Source organism: Cornus florida, unplaced genomic scaffold (genome assembly GCF_030987335.1).
Source record: "Cornus florida cultivar Cherokee Brave unplaced genomic scaffold, ASM3098733v1 CherokeeBrave_3.0.0_Hap2_Chr05, whole genome shotgun sequence".
Classification (NCBI taxonomy): Eukaryota; Viridiplantae; Streptophyta; class Magnoliopsida; order Cornales; family Cornaceae; genus Cornus; species Cornus florida.
Window position 1 is genome coordinate 51,885,146 of NW_026775575.1, and position 14,658 is coordinate 51,899,803.

At 37.6% G+C, this 14,658-nt stretch overlaps 1 protein-coding gene across 2 annotated transcripts; it reads left to right on the top strand.

The window, feature by feature from the left end:
- The first annotated feature begins 11,538 nt into the window (after nucleotides 1-11,538).
- Nucleotides 11,539-14,141, top strand: LOC132306455 (uncharacterized). Of its 2 annotated transcripts, none has more exons than XM_059803838.1 (2): nucleotides 11,539-12,266; nucleotides 13,629-14,141. In XM_059803838.1, the coding sequence occupies exons 1-2, from the start codon at nucleotides 11,661-11,663 to the stop codon at nucleotides 13,713-13,715; spliced, it is 693 nt and encodes a 230-aa protein (XP_059659821.1). In that variant the 5' UTR covers nucleotides 11,539-11,660; the 3' UTR covers nucleotides 13,716-14,141. The 2 variants fall into 2 exon arrangements, with proteins under 2 accessions (XP_059659821.1, XP_059659820.1); XM_059803837.1 differs by having other exon boundaries at nucleotides 11,543-12,270.
- Nucleotides 14,142-14,658: the final 517 nt, after the last annotated feature.

Below are 14,658 nucleotides of genomic sequence, written 5' to 3' on the forward strand. Positions count from 1 at the left end.
GAGAAAATTTTTAAACCTTGGAACATCTCTTCAATGTATGGAAAATTTTGGGGAACCATGATCCAACACTGCATTGAAAATGAGAGGTTGTGCACATAAGTTGCATGCCAAAGATCCTATGAAATTGCTAGAAAGCGATGGAAATTTTCGGGAATGAAAATTAGAGCTGAGAAGGTCTAAGAGGCCGGTCTAAAATTGCGGAACACAACTGAAGACCATTTCAGAAAAATCAAATTTTTGGCTTTTTTAAACCATTTCCCAGAAAATTTCAAGGCACGAGCAATTTGAGGAGGTAGGGAAGCTTGGAACATTGAAAGAATTTCTTCCCTTGCTTTGCTAAATTTAATGTCGATAGCTAGACGAACCAGGATCGGGATCCATTGGAGAGATGGATCCTTAACGCTCCGTATGCAACTTGCCTCCTTCATATGGTCTCAAACTTGGATCAATGAATGGTGAGGGATATTGATCCTTCCGAAGAGAAACAAGTTTGGCCTTAAAGGATTTGAGCATCGCTTTTAATCTCACTTCTTTTATTTTCAGATTTAAGCAAAGGTGTTGCTTGTTCGAGATTATGGAGGCTCATTGAATGTCATTGTCTTGACTAACAATAGGAGGATCATGACCTTTCATATTTGCAATCTCCAAGTCATATACCTCATTGTACTCAAATGGTTTGTTCACAGGTTGAGTATCATGGACAATGATTCTAGATTGGGCCGGAATGATTGGATTCCAGCAACTTGTCAACATTCTCCTTACCTTTGTCCAGTGGTTCACCCTCAAAATGTTGAGGTAACTCCGGTGAAGAAATGGAAGGAGATGGACATTCCCAAGATAGAGATGGGTTTGGTGATACCCACAAAGGAGAGGAAAATGGTGATGGAATATTAAGTAAGGAGTTAACTTTCTGAATGGATTTTTCCTCATCAAAATCCTCAAAATCAGAGTGGACCAAGCAAGCTTGTAGGGGATCCTCCGTTGAAGGAGGTGGAATTGGATTTTCAATGAGTTCATCAGCAATAGTGATTACAAAACACTCACTCTCATCCAGAGAAAGATGCACAGCATTAAAAATATTGAGCTTAACATTCATATTCCCAAAAGAGATATCCATCAATCCAGTTCTACAGTTAATAGAAGCATTAGCTGTAGCTAGAAAAGGACGTCCGAGAATTATGGGAATGTGTTTTCTTGGGTCGTGGACTGGTTCCGTATCAAGAACCACGAAGTCTACCGGGAAGTAGAACCTATCCACCTTTGTGATAACATCTTCAATGATTCCCCGTGGTTGCTTAATAGATCTATCAGCAAGTTGCAATACTATCGGAGTTGGTTTAAGATATCCCAAACCAAGTTGTAGGTAAACCGAATATGGAATCAAATTCACACTAACTCCTAAGTCAAGGAGGGCCCTCTCGATTTTGTTGTCACCAATGACACAAGAGATTGTGGGGGCACCCGGATCCTTATACTTCGGAGGAGTGTTGTGCTGAATGATCGCACTAACATTTTCGGTTAACCTCACTTTCTTTGGTAAATGACTTCTGGAAGTGCGCTTTTGAGTGCACAAATCCTTAAGGAATTTTGCATAGGGAGGAATTTGCTTGATAGCATCCAAGAGAGGAAGATTGATCTTTACTTGCCTAAAGACCTCCCACATGTCTTGAATTTTGCAATTCTTATTCCCAAAATGTGTCGACTCTTGAAAACGTTGAGGGAACGGAGCTTTTGGCTCATAAGTAGTTTCCACATTTGGGGTGACATGCGTGGGATTTCCGTGAATGGTATTTGGACAAGAAGAACTTGGATTTGGATTGGAAGAGCTTGAATTTGGATTTTTCAAAGGAGGATTTTGTTCACTTTTGTCTCCATCGACCTTGTTGTCAACCACTTTACCACTCCGAAGGGTGGTGATAGCTTGAACATGCTTAAGACTCGGCTCACTCGGAAGAGGGGTTTCATCAATTGCATATATCCCTCTAGGATTTTCAAATGGTTGAGCGGGAAGCTTACCCTTGTCTTTTTAAAGAAGTTGGTTCACTTGGTTAGCTATTTGTCCCATTTGATTTTCGAGCCTAGCTATGGATTGAGTATGGGAGTGAACCATTTGGAGAGTAAGTTGCAAGGATGTCAAGAGATGCTTGTTGGAATCCATGATTTGCTTGTTTAATGATTCCATCATTTGCACATTTAATGATTCCATCATTTGCTTGTTTACAGCCACTATCTCATCAATTGGATTCACAGGAGGTTGAATGGAGGCATTTGGATTGTATGGAGGTTGGTAGCTTGAAGAAGCTTGGAAAGGCCTACCTTGATATTGAGAAGAGGGCTGATTTTGAGGCCCTTAATTTTGAAGTTGGGAATTTTATGGGGCTTATTGTCTCCACGAAAAATTCGGATGGTCCCTCCAACCTGGATTATATGTATTGGAATACGGGTTATCCCCGGGCCTTGAGAACATGGCATTAGCTTGCTCTTGGTTGGGATTGGGAAATTGCTCCGGTGTGGGGCAATCTTCCGAGAGATGGAATAGACTAGTACATGAAGCACAAACCGAACTTGCCGAATTTTGAGACAATGAAGGGGGAAGATGTGGTGCCATCAATTGGTAGAATTTATGAGCAATGGCATCCACTTGAGATGATTCCTCCCTTATTGATTTTTGTTGACAAGGATTGGTGTTCTTTGGAGTGGTTGAGGTCGGAGCCCTACGAGAATTGTGTTGAAGTGAATTTTCACTCAAATTCTCTAGTAAGGTCCAAGCCTCATCCGCATTCTTCGACATGAACATCCCACCACAAGAAGAGTCAACCATGAATCTATGGGTGTCAGTCAAGCCGGCATAGAAAGCTTGCACTAATTGCCATTTTGGGATCAAATGATGAGGACACTTCCGAAGAAGATCTTGTAACCTTTCCCAAGTCTCGTGGAGTTGTTCTCCATCAACTTGAGAAAAGCTTAGAATGGAACGCCTCATTTGGTTGGTTTTACTCACCGGATAATACTTCTTAAGAAATTCTTGTTGCAATTGAGCCCAAGAAGTAATAGAGTTGGGAGCGAGGGAGTTCAACCAATATTTTGCCCTATCCTTTAGGGAGAATGGGAAAAGATGTAAGTGGAGTGCATTTTCAGGAAATCCTCTCAAACGGATGGTCGAACAGATTTCAAGGAACTCATCGAGATGCTTATATGGATCTTCATTATCAAAACCATGAAAAGATGGAAGCATTTGGATGGTACTAGATTTGATCTCATATTAAGCTGCATCAATGTTTGGCATCACTATGCAAGATGGAGAAGCATAGGTGGTAGGGATGAAATGATCTCTAAGAGTCGTTGGCTCGATATTAGGAATTTCAGCCCTTTCATTCCCCGGATTTCCTATATTATCCCCCATTGTATTAAATTCAGTTTCAAAGTCCCGTGTAAGAGTAGGTTCCCTAGGGTTACGTCTAAGAGTTCTTTCAAGAGAGTTAATATCAATGGGAGAATCGATTGTGGGTAAGGAAAGTGACCTACGACCGAACATCAACAACAAAGCATATACTCAACAAAGCAATTCATCAACCACAACTCCACATACGATGTTTCCTTTCTCCTCAATTATCAAGACAGAAAATAAATGGCCACGACAAGGACCGATGCTTAAACACGAAATTAAAACAATAATATAGCCTCAACAAGGGCTTGCAAATAAATTAACTACTTCTAAGCTTAACACATGCACAAAATATAACAATGCGAAACTAAAAGGTCAAGAAGCTTACCTAGGGTCTTCTAGACTTACAATTTGCTAGCATTCCCCCGGCGAGCTTCAAGTTCCAAGAATCTTACAACACTTAAAACATTGAGATGGTCAAAACACACAAGGAATATTCACAAGACACAATATTCACAATCAAACTAAAATTAACCCTAGAACTTTGGTCACTAAACCGTTTGCAGTCCCCGGCAACGGCGCCAAAAATTGATCGGTTGATCAACTATACATCAACCTTCGTAATAGCACGAATCATTGTAAAATAGGGCTATTGGTCGGGTAAGTCGAACCACTGGGACTGCGTTAGTCTAATACAACCTAAATGTCTAGAATCATTCTTAGAATGATGAAGGGTTTATAGAGGTTTTGTTGGATGTCACTTAAGCTAGGAAATTAAAAGTGCATAAAACAATAAATTACAAGAATTCAAGGGAGTGAAGTACAAGTAAAGAAGGCTAGGGAAATGAATCCACCTCTATCCCTATACACATGCTAGGTTAAGATTAATTTAAGGGAAAAACAACATATATGATAGTCATGATACATAACAATACTAGGTTGCTATAATATCCTCAAGAAGTTCATTTAAATAGAAAGGCAAGAATAAACCATCAAAGGTTCACATGATCAACTACGTAATCTAAAATGTAGCTTAGAACATGCTTACTAAGTCAAGGATTATCAAGCCCTAATTTAAATGGTGAATGCACATAAAGCTAAGAATCAAGTATAGACCATCAAAGGGAAACCCTAAGCCATGAACTATCTAAGTTCTCCAACTCCATGCCATTAAAACCATTCCATGATCTAACTTCCATTGTCACCATGGAAGTGCAAGCAATATGATTAAGAAAAGTAACCATCCAAGACAAGATGAATAACTCACAATAATCATTTATAAACATTCAACATTCATTACAACAAAAATGAGGCTCTTGATCATGGAAAGACTATCAAAAATACATTATAATCCCCAAAAATAAACTATACTAACACATGCTTACAAGGGAGGGGTTTCATCACCTCCCTAGATGAGGTTTAGTTGCCCATTGGTGAGCTAGAAGAAGGAAGAAGCATCATCCTCATCTCCATTTTCGTGCACCCTCTTTGGAGCTTGAAGAACACACCTTTCTTTTTGCTCTCTTCTCTCTCCTCCCTCTTATCAAAATGAAGGATAATCCTAAGTAATGTGTGGCTCCCCTCTTTTGTAGACATGTTACTCCACCCAAAAAGCCCTCTCTCTCCTCCAAGAAACATCCCCAACCAACTCATAAAGAGAGCATACAAAGTTAGCAAATTTCTAAGCACAAGTGGCTGATCTCGTGAAGCAATCTGCCCTAATTTCGAGTACTCGAAATAAGGCCTCGAGCAATCGAAAATTGGCCAGAATGCCCTATGCTTGGTTTGCTCCGCCCGGACCTACTTTGGTAAAACAGCCATAACTTTGCGCTCCAAACTCCGAATGATGAACCATTTAAAGATTTGGAAAGCTAATTCAGAGCTCTAAAAACTTTATGCTTTGGTAGAGATCTAATTCTCAAGTTTGGTTAGTCGAAATTGAAGAACAAGGCAGACTTTCATTGCTGCCAGGCAGTTCTAAGCACCTCTAATAAGAAGATCATAACTCTTTGCTCCGAACTCCGAATGATGAACCGCTTGAAGATTTGGAAAGCTGATTCAGAGCTCTAAATCTTTAATGTTATGATAGAAGTCCAGTTCTTGAGTTTGCTAGGTCGAAAATGGCGACAAAAGTCAGGTTCCACTGTTGCCAAGCTTCAGCATTGTGCCTTTCTTATCCAAAATTACAACAAAACTTCAACCTTGCTTCTTTTTGGCCAATGAACCTGAAAATGCATAAAAACATGGAAATGGAGATAATCTACATAAATAATCAAAAGATGGACTTAACTAATGCAATTTAGGGCGCTTGAATATATAATATTCGGTGCTTATCAATATTGGGGCATATTTCAGGTACAAGAATTAAAGTTGAGACTTCCATTATGCTTGGACGACTTGTGGACATGAAGACTTCCATTTTTGTGAAGGTTGGCTCGGAATGCCAATTGTAGTCTCAATTGTCAAATGTGTATATTTGATTCAAAACTTGTAATGTGTGCCTAAGCACACTTTTGATTCTCATTTTATGTATATGACATGAGGCCAAGGGCCAAACTTCTTTTAAAATCACATTTATGTCATGGATGTTGATTTTTGCCTTTAATGGGATTATATGAAATTCGTGCGTTTTAGTATGCTATTTTGCACCGGAGCGTGTATTGTGTATGAAATTCGTTATCTAGAATTCATTTAACATGTATGAGGTGTGGCCAAAGGCCAAACGGTATTTTGAAGTCATTTCATAGTTTTGAATTCCAAGTTTTCATTCCAAACTTCATTTTTTGCATTTTGGCCGTTGGGGGGTCATATTTTGTGTCGGCCATATTTTTGAGCCATGGACCATTGTAGCACATCTTACTAGGTAAGTTACATTTGCATGCATGGTCGTTTCCGGGCAAAGCTTCTTCTTTGGTGAATTAAGCCTCCTACGGACTCATTTTACACTTTTGTTGCATAATCTGACCTAAGGGTGTTTTGGGAATTTTTTTTGGGAAATAAATTCCGTTCTTCACATGGTCACTTAGAAAATGTGATTTTAGGGGGGGCTTCTTCTTTGTGTTTTTCTGGAAAATGTCGTTTTGGCATCAGAAACCATTTCCGAAGTTCAGCTCTCAGTTTTTAAATTTAGCAGCTTTTTGGACCCTCTGGACCAGTTTTCTTGGGAGGGCATTTTGGGCATTTCACATTGTGTTTTTTTTTAATTTTCCTCTGGAGTCATGTAGAAAACTAGATTTTGAGGGGGGTCTCTTCTTTGTGTTTTTCCAGAAAATGTCATTTTGGCCCTCAAATTTTCATTTTTCCCGGAAAAACCCCTGCTGCCAGGTTTTTGGGTCGCACCCTTACTGCCCCTTCATATCTAAACGTTTAGATGGGGTCTCGTAACCGGTTACATGTGCATGGGCAGTGTTTTGGTCGTGAATTTTGGCCTCCTAACCAGTTATGAAGGTCTCCTAACCGGTTAGATGTTCTTGGTTGTCACCTTTTTGACCGTTTTGCCCTTTCGTCTTCCGTTAGCCATATCTTCTTCATCCGGACTCTGAATCAAGTGATTCTTGAGTTTAAATTCATTAATTTTTCGTTGTCTTTCCAATGGTGTGCTCGGTGGCACCCATTTTTAAGCTAAAAATGACAATTTTTCCCCTAGGTTCATTCTTGTTCGTTTTTAAAATGTTGCTTCCCCATTTGATTCCTTTGGGTTCCGTGACCTCGTTGAGGGTCACATTGGCACTTAGAGTCATGTTGTATCTCTAGAGACCGTTGTTTGTCTTTTGCTTTCGCATTTCAGATCCGTTATCGAGTCATCTTTCGGTTCATCACTGACGCACCGGGTTGAAAAACTTAGGCCATCACATTTATCAAGACAAAGCCTAGCACACACAATAAACGAAGTTAAAATTTTCAAATTAAACGCAACACTGGATAATTCGGTAACAATGTGTCTACTTTGGGTGGACAACTTAAATGCCTAATTAGAGCATGAAATCCAATAAAGAGAGAGAGATCGAACTAGTAGAAAGTGATGAAACTCTTAGATTCTGACAATATTAACATCAATGCCTAATTAGAGCATGAAATTCGATAAAAACAAATTATGATGAAGAGTGAAAAACCTAGGGTTCATAATCTGATTTAGAAGAAATAGTGATGAGAGACGACCGATAATCAAATACCACAACCGATGATCGTTTGACTGTGTTCGCAGAATAATTTTGTGAGATCAAATGTAAATTAAGCTCTCCATTGAAGAACGAGGAGCGACGAGAGAGAACCTGAGTTGAGCTAGAGAGAAAGAAATGATTGGGGGTAGAGAAAGAAAGCGGGAGCGACGAGAGAGAGCCTGGGTCGAACTAGAGAGAGAGGATTGGGGGTAGAAAGAGAAAGTGATGAGCGATTGGAAAATGAAAAAAGAAAAAAGAATAATGAATAATAAAAATAAAAATAAAAATAAAAATAAAAAATGGGCCTACAACAATAATGTGGTAATGATCCTGATTTTTCCTATTTTTTATTTTCTAGGTTTTTTTTTATTTTTTCAAATTATTTTCATTCCGTCTCGTTTTGCATGCTGGACACCGTAGAGTGTGTTGGGTGTGTTTGAGAGTCGGTTGGAGCATTTGTTTGAGTTCAGGACTCTTAGAAATGCATTGGTTGTAATTTCGGCATTTTTCTGTTTTTCGGACCGAGAGGTGCTACCGGAGTTGTCGTGTACGAGGATTGTGTTTCGGGTCTATTGCATTTCATATATTATTATTTTATATTTAATTACATGGTTGTATATTTGAAATGGTAGTTGTTAAGTGTTTAATGTGTGTGTGTGTATATATATATATTTATGTTAATGGTAAAAGATATTTTTATAAAGGCCATGGGACCCACTAAATTCTTTTAACTTCATATAATGACCACATGATCATTAGATGATCATCTAATTGTCTCTTCCTAGCGCAATACAATCCCTCCTTCTCATTTTCTTATTTTCTTTTTCATTTCTCCACACTTTAAGCTTATCTACACCGTATCCTTGTGAATTTGACTTTGCCACTGAAGGCAAAGTTGACAAGTGCGTCGAAGCCTACATTTTGATCAAAGCAAAGTTAAGTTTGGCTTCCCTCTGGATTTCGAATTTTAGGGCCTGTTTTGGGGGTTTCTCTTGCTTTGCTCTTCTAAGTGAGGTAGGGGTGTTCTAATCTACACATTCTTTGATTTTTGTGATTCAGTTCTATATTTTGATGTATAACATGTTTATTTGTGGTTAATTCTTGAAATTTATTATAATGTTATCAATGTTTTGTAAATCTATGTGAATTCCTATGTTTAAGTGATGTGTGTATATGATTTGTTGATATGATGTGAGAAGCATACTTGAATGATTTTATTTTGTACCCTATATGTTAATGTGTTGGACATTGTCATATGGAAGCATGGTATATCTTCCTTGTAGAAATTTTTTTTACAAAAGCATGCTATATACATTGTTGTGGTTGGTTGCAAATTATGGAAAATTGTATATATATATATATATATATATTGTCACGGTTTAGTATAGCATGAAGCATTCATGTATTTCATTGGGAAAGAAAAAAGGGAAAAATGTTTTGAAAAGCAATGAAAACCGTTTTAGAGAAAATGTTTTGAAAAGTATTTGTGAAAACCCGGGCGCCTAAGAGTTACCTAGTGGTCCGTGGCGTTAGTGTGGTCTAAAGGGGATTAGGGAGAGACTCTAGCGTGGTTGAGCTACCTAGGCTCGAAACAATGCCTTGGAGTTCCCATGTGGTCGTGAATAGCTAGTCAATCCTCCTCTTGTGACGCCATAGAGCTGCTATGGGTCGGGTTACACTAACGGTTTAGAATGGTGAAATGGAATTGTTTCGGAAATAGGGAGTGATATTGCACTCCATTGGCATACATTGTATATTTTGTGGTTGGATGACCTGTATTTATACTTGTTGTAGTTGTTGTTATTATGGCATCCCCCATAACATAATCCCATTTACTTTTACACTATGTTTTGTTTGGATTCACATGGTCATTAAAAGGTGTGTCTTAGGCACCTCCTACTGAGCGGTTGTCCTTACCTCGTCATATTATTACATTTTTCAGGTTTTGGAAAGGAAGTGATGGATGATGTTCCACCATAAGCACAGGCAGGATTTGGATGATCATTTTGGCATCTTTTGTGTTGAAGTCTTATTTGTATAATCCATTAAGACATGTGTAGTTTGTATATTTTGTGGCTTGTTATTGTGATCATGAACCTTGCTATTATTTTGGATGTAATGTATTTTAAAAAGGCCATTGACACTTGAATTGTCCATGTTTGTATATTTGGGAATGAATGGAATGATGATGGTTTATTTTGAGAAGTTTGTTGATTGTGGGATGTTGTGTATGTTTTGCCTTGAACTTGGAGCATGTTACGTATCAGGTTTGGCTCATAACGAGCCCAGTTCCTTGGGATTTCAGTTTGTAAATAGCTGCATTTTTGGGCTTGTCAGCCGACCGACAGTGCACTTTTGAGGAGGTCAGAGAGTTGGGTTGTGGTTTGTGTTGTTTCGGCCGGCCAACAACCCCAGTCAGCCAACCGAACCCATGTTTCCAACCGGCCGACACTAGATCTCCAGCCGGCTAACTGACCTTTTGGAGGAGTCCCGAGAGTGTGCATTTCTCCCCATCGTTTCGGTCTGCTGACCATGTTAGTCACCCGATCGACTATCCAATTTCAGCCGACCGACTCTTCTCTTTTCTTATGCAACTGCATTTCTTCTGTGAGATGGTAGTTTGAAGTGTTGTGAACCTTAGGACAAGGTACAGGTTTTGCATTGACATAAGAAAGGACGGTAATGCCCTTAGTTGCCTCAGGTTCGGTTAAGGACCCGATTAGCGATTCAGATCCTCGGGTTCAGGTTGTTACAAATGTGAATAATGAAATTAAAAATTAAAAAATGGGTCCTTGCTCTTATAGCAGTCAGGTGTGGCACTTACTAAAAATGTTGCTAGAAACATATCAATAACAGCATTTTTTTATAATTGATGTTAAAATTTTGCCACCAAATGAGTATTTTGTTGTAGTGTGAGGCAAGTAGCCCTCATTATCTTAAAAAAATATATATATAGCCCTCATTAGTTGTTACATTATTTGGCTCTAAAAGTAGCCGTAATTGTTTTGTAATTTTGTTTATAACCAGTAATTACAATATTTGTTAACCTGTAATTATTTGTAATTGCTGATTTGAAGCTCATAAATGTGAAAACATGTAAGTAAATTGTAATTATATTTTTAACCTGTAATTACAAATTTTATTTTTAAATCTGTAATTGTTGAAGCTCATAAATGTGTAAAAAATGTAGGTAAATTGTAGTTATGTTTTTAACCAGTAATTACATATTTTTTTAATCTGTAATTGCTTGTTGAGTGGTGTCGTAGAGCTACAACTCGACGTGTAACTTTAGCCCAACTCACCTTATGAAATATTCAACCCAAGCCCAACCCTAACTCTATTCTCAACCCTAACTACTCAATTCGAGGTGTAACTTTAGCCCAACTCACCTTATGAAATATTCAACCCAAGCCCAACCCTAACTCTATTCTCAACCCTAACTACTCAATTCGAGCCCAACTCATCCTTCTACTTTTAAATTTGGGTTTGCAACTCGGATTTAGATTTTGTGTTAAAACTTTGGATTAATTCGAGTTACTTATATGACTAATCTTCATACCAAAAATTTAATATGATCTTGAATTAGTTTTAGATTAAATTACTCTTAAACAAGAAAAAGTTCAAAAAAATTTTGTAAATTTTTAATAAATTACAAATAAATTTTTAGAAATTAAATCTCCTAAATGTTAACATACAATAAGATTTAATAAAGAATGTTGAAATATTATATATAATGTATTTTAATGTAAAAATATATATGAAAATAATATTATAAATCAGGTACAGGTTAATTCGGATTGCTAGTATTTTAACCCAAGTTCAATCCTAATTCAATTAGGGTTAAAATTTTTCAACTCAATCACTGCCTTAATTGTGAAATTGATTGCCGCTTAATTCTAAGAACTATCATTTTAAAAACAAAGATGATAGTTTTTAGATGTCTATGTGCGGCTGTTTTTAAAATAAGAATCATTTGCAAACAGAATCATTTGCGAGACAGTGGCATATGTGTACGTGCGTATCTGATACGCATGTTTGGAATGCATAAAATGCACCACGCTACAGTTTCTAATTTGCCTCCAAAACCTTCTCTCTGATCTCTCTCTAGAACCGCCATGAGCATCAGCATTCGGAGCTTCGAGTTAAATTACTCTTCCTACCAGATCTACGACGTGACCTTCTTCAATGACACCATCAAAACCCTAGTAACTGACACCGCATGCATCGTCGACACTTGGATCTCCGACATGAAGCGCCTCCACCGCCGCATCGTGGTCGGCCTCGATGTCGAGTGGCGTAACGTTCCCGGACAAGAAAGCGCCGTCGCCACACTTCAACTCTGCGTCGGCCGCAATTGCCTCATCTTCCAAATCCTGATCGCCCCCGAAATCCCCAAATCCCTCGTAGAATTCCTCTCCAACAACTATTACACTTTCGTCGGCGTTAAGGTCGAAGATGACGCACAGAAGCTGTTCAACAAGTATGGGTTGAAGGTGTCTAAAACAGTCGATCTACGCAGCTTGGCAGTGAGAACTTTGAATGATAATGGGCTTCGCAATGCGGGTTTGGTGAGGTTGGCAAAAGATTTTCTTGGGAAGAGTTTTGAGAAGCCGAAGAGTGTTTCCAGGAGTAATTGGGATGATGATTGGCTGAGTGAGGATCAGATACAGTATGCCTGCGTCGATGCCTTTGTTTCATTCGAGATTGGGCGGTGTTTGAAGGCAGGTAATAATAAAAAATGGACAATCTAATTTGGGATTTTGTGATTCAATATACTTTTGTCAATCTTATGGTGATATGGTATTAGGGTTCGTCTGATTGAAGCTACTTTTGTTGATCTTGGAATGATATGGTATTAGGCTATGTTTGGCAGACATGAAATTGGAGCTTTGAAATTAGAATTGGTTGAGTTGGAGAAAAACAGTTAAGAAAATTGAACCAAAATTTTCTTCATTTCCAGTTCCAAGGCTCCAATTCCATGCCGCCAAACACAGCCTAAGGGTTTTTTGTGATTAATTTACTTTTGTGAATCTTGTGGTGATATGGTATTAGGGTTCATTTGATTGAAGCTACTTTTGTTAATCTTGGGATGATATGGTATTAGGGTTTTTGTGATTGATTTACTTTTGTAAATCTGGGGATGATAGGGTGTTGGGATGTTTTGCCACTTTGCATTAGTACTGTTTTGGGGTTCATATGTAGTTTTTGTGAAGCAGTTTCTTGAAACTAATGTTTGAAACCTATTAATCTTTGAATCCATTTTGTAAAGGGCCGATTGCACTTTATATTAGATTTTTCCTTCATTAACATCATAATCTCTCTATATTCTTTTGTTTCAATCAAGAACGGACAGAGTCTGAATGCAGGTTCTTTAAATGGCACTGAAATGTGGATTTTGGGTTCGAATGTAGGTAATTGAGGGGCTCTCTAATTTGGGTTTTGGGATGTGGTTTTTGTGATTTAAACACATTTTGAATGAGTCTTGGGCTTTGTTATCGTCATAGTCTTTCTATATGCTTGTGTCGATGCTTTTGTTTTTAATCTAGATTGGGCAGTGTTTGAATGCAGGTAATTAGGGATACGGTTTTTGTTGTGTTATTAATTTTAGAAAATTTCTGATGATTTTATTATGTATTTTTGCATCACATGCTTTATATGGTTATTTGAAGTGGCCTTTAGAAATTAATATTTAAAAATTTTGCCATACAAGCCTCGGAATGTATTTTGGGATTGCATATTGTATTACTATTAGCTAGGTTTTCTCTTAAATGATTTCCTTGTGTCCTAAAATTGTCCTTTTGAGATGTATTTGCAAGTATTTGTCTGTCTTGTTGAATTCGCTGTACCTTTTAAGATGTAAGGATTGACAGAGAAATGGCTAATTGACGGTTAGACATAGGAATTGAAAGGAGGACTATATATAAGTAATCCTATGCTTCATTCAATATCAAATTTTCTTAATCTATGCCTTTCAGTAACGTTTAAATGGTTTGTTGTCTTATTTGTGATATTTTATTTTCTTGGGAGCATCTTATTTAACTTAATAAGTCGGTTGAGATTATGATGTTCGTTAATGGACACAGGTGTTATGGCGCTTCAAAACAATGGTGATGAAGGCAATAAGGAAGATAAGGTGCGGCCGCCAAATGGTGAGGATGCCATTGGAGTAATAATCATGTTGATGCTAATGGCAATAGGTTTTGTGTGGTGGTGTAAGTGATTCTGTCGTTATATCTTGTGTTATACTTACCAAAATAAAATTGTATGGTGGTATGAATCAAGTAGGTTTGATATGTTTTGTATGATAAAATGTATAGATGGTATGTGAAGGCAAACTTGGAGCAGAGTTTCATTGGAAAGAAAGTCTAAATTTACCACCTCGTGCCTGTATACTGAAAAATGAGATAAGTAAAGAATTCAGGTCTTGGAAACTTGGAGCTGAAACTTTTGTTGGATTATATCCCCTGTTTCTTGATCCACTTTTTAATCTTTATTGGGATTGTGTAGTGATGTACCATGCAAGCACTTCACAAAAAAAAAAAAAAATCAAACTATTGGAGCAGAGTTTCATTGTTTATGTCAATGTTTGAAATTCATCGGCCTTTGCACGATTAACACGATTAAATAATTGGGTAAAATAGGAAATGCAAATAAATAGGCCCTAAAACTTTCGCTTGTTTTTTGATAGAAAAATTTTGAGGGCCATTAGGTTTCTCTTTTTATCCATTCAAACTCTAAAAAAAATTTAACAGTTTTTCTTTCCTTTCTTTTCTAGCTGTTTCTACCTAACCAAATAAAGCCTTATGGAATTCTGCAATTGTAAGTCCTAACTCCCAAGACCATTGACGTCTCCTTGAGGTCTTAGTCACTGGGATGTTGAGCCTGAGAGATTGTTAAAAGCCTTGGTTGTAGATTGTTGCTGTTCTCGAGTTTCTTTCTTCCGTTGAACGAAAAAAATATGTATACATAAATAAAATTGTTCTCATGTCACAACGGATTTTAAAATGTCGTCACCCTGTTGATTAAGATCTAAAAAATACATAAATAAAATTGTTCTCATGTCACAATGAATTTAAAAATGCCATCACCCTGTTGATTAATATCTAAAAATCA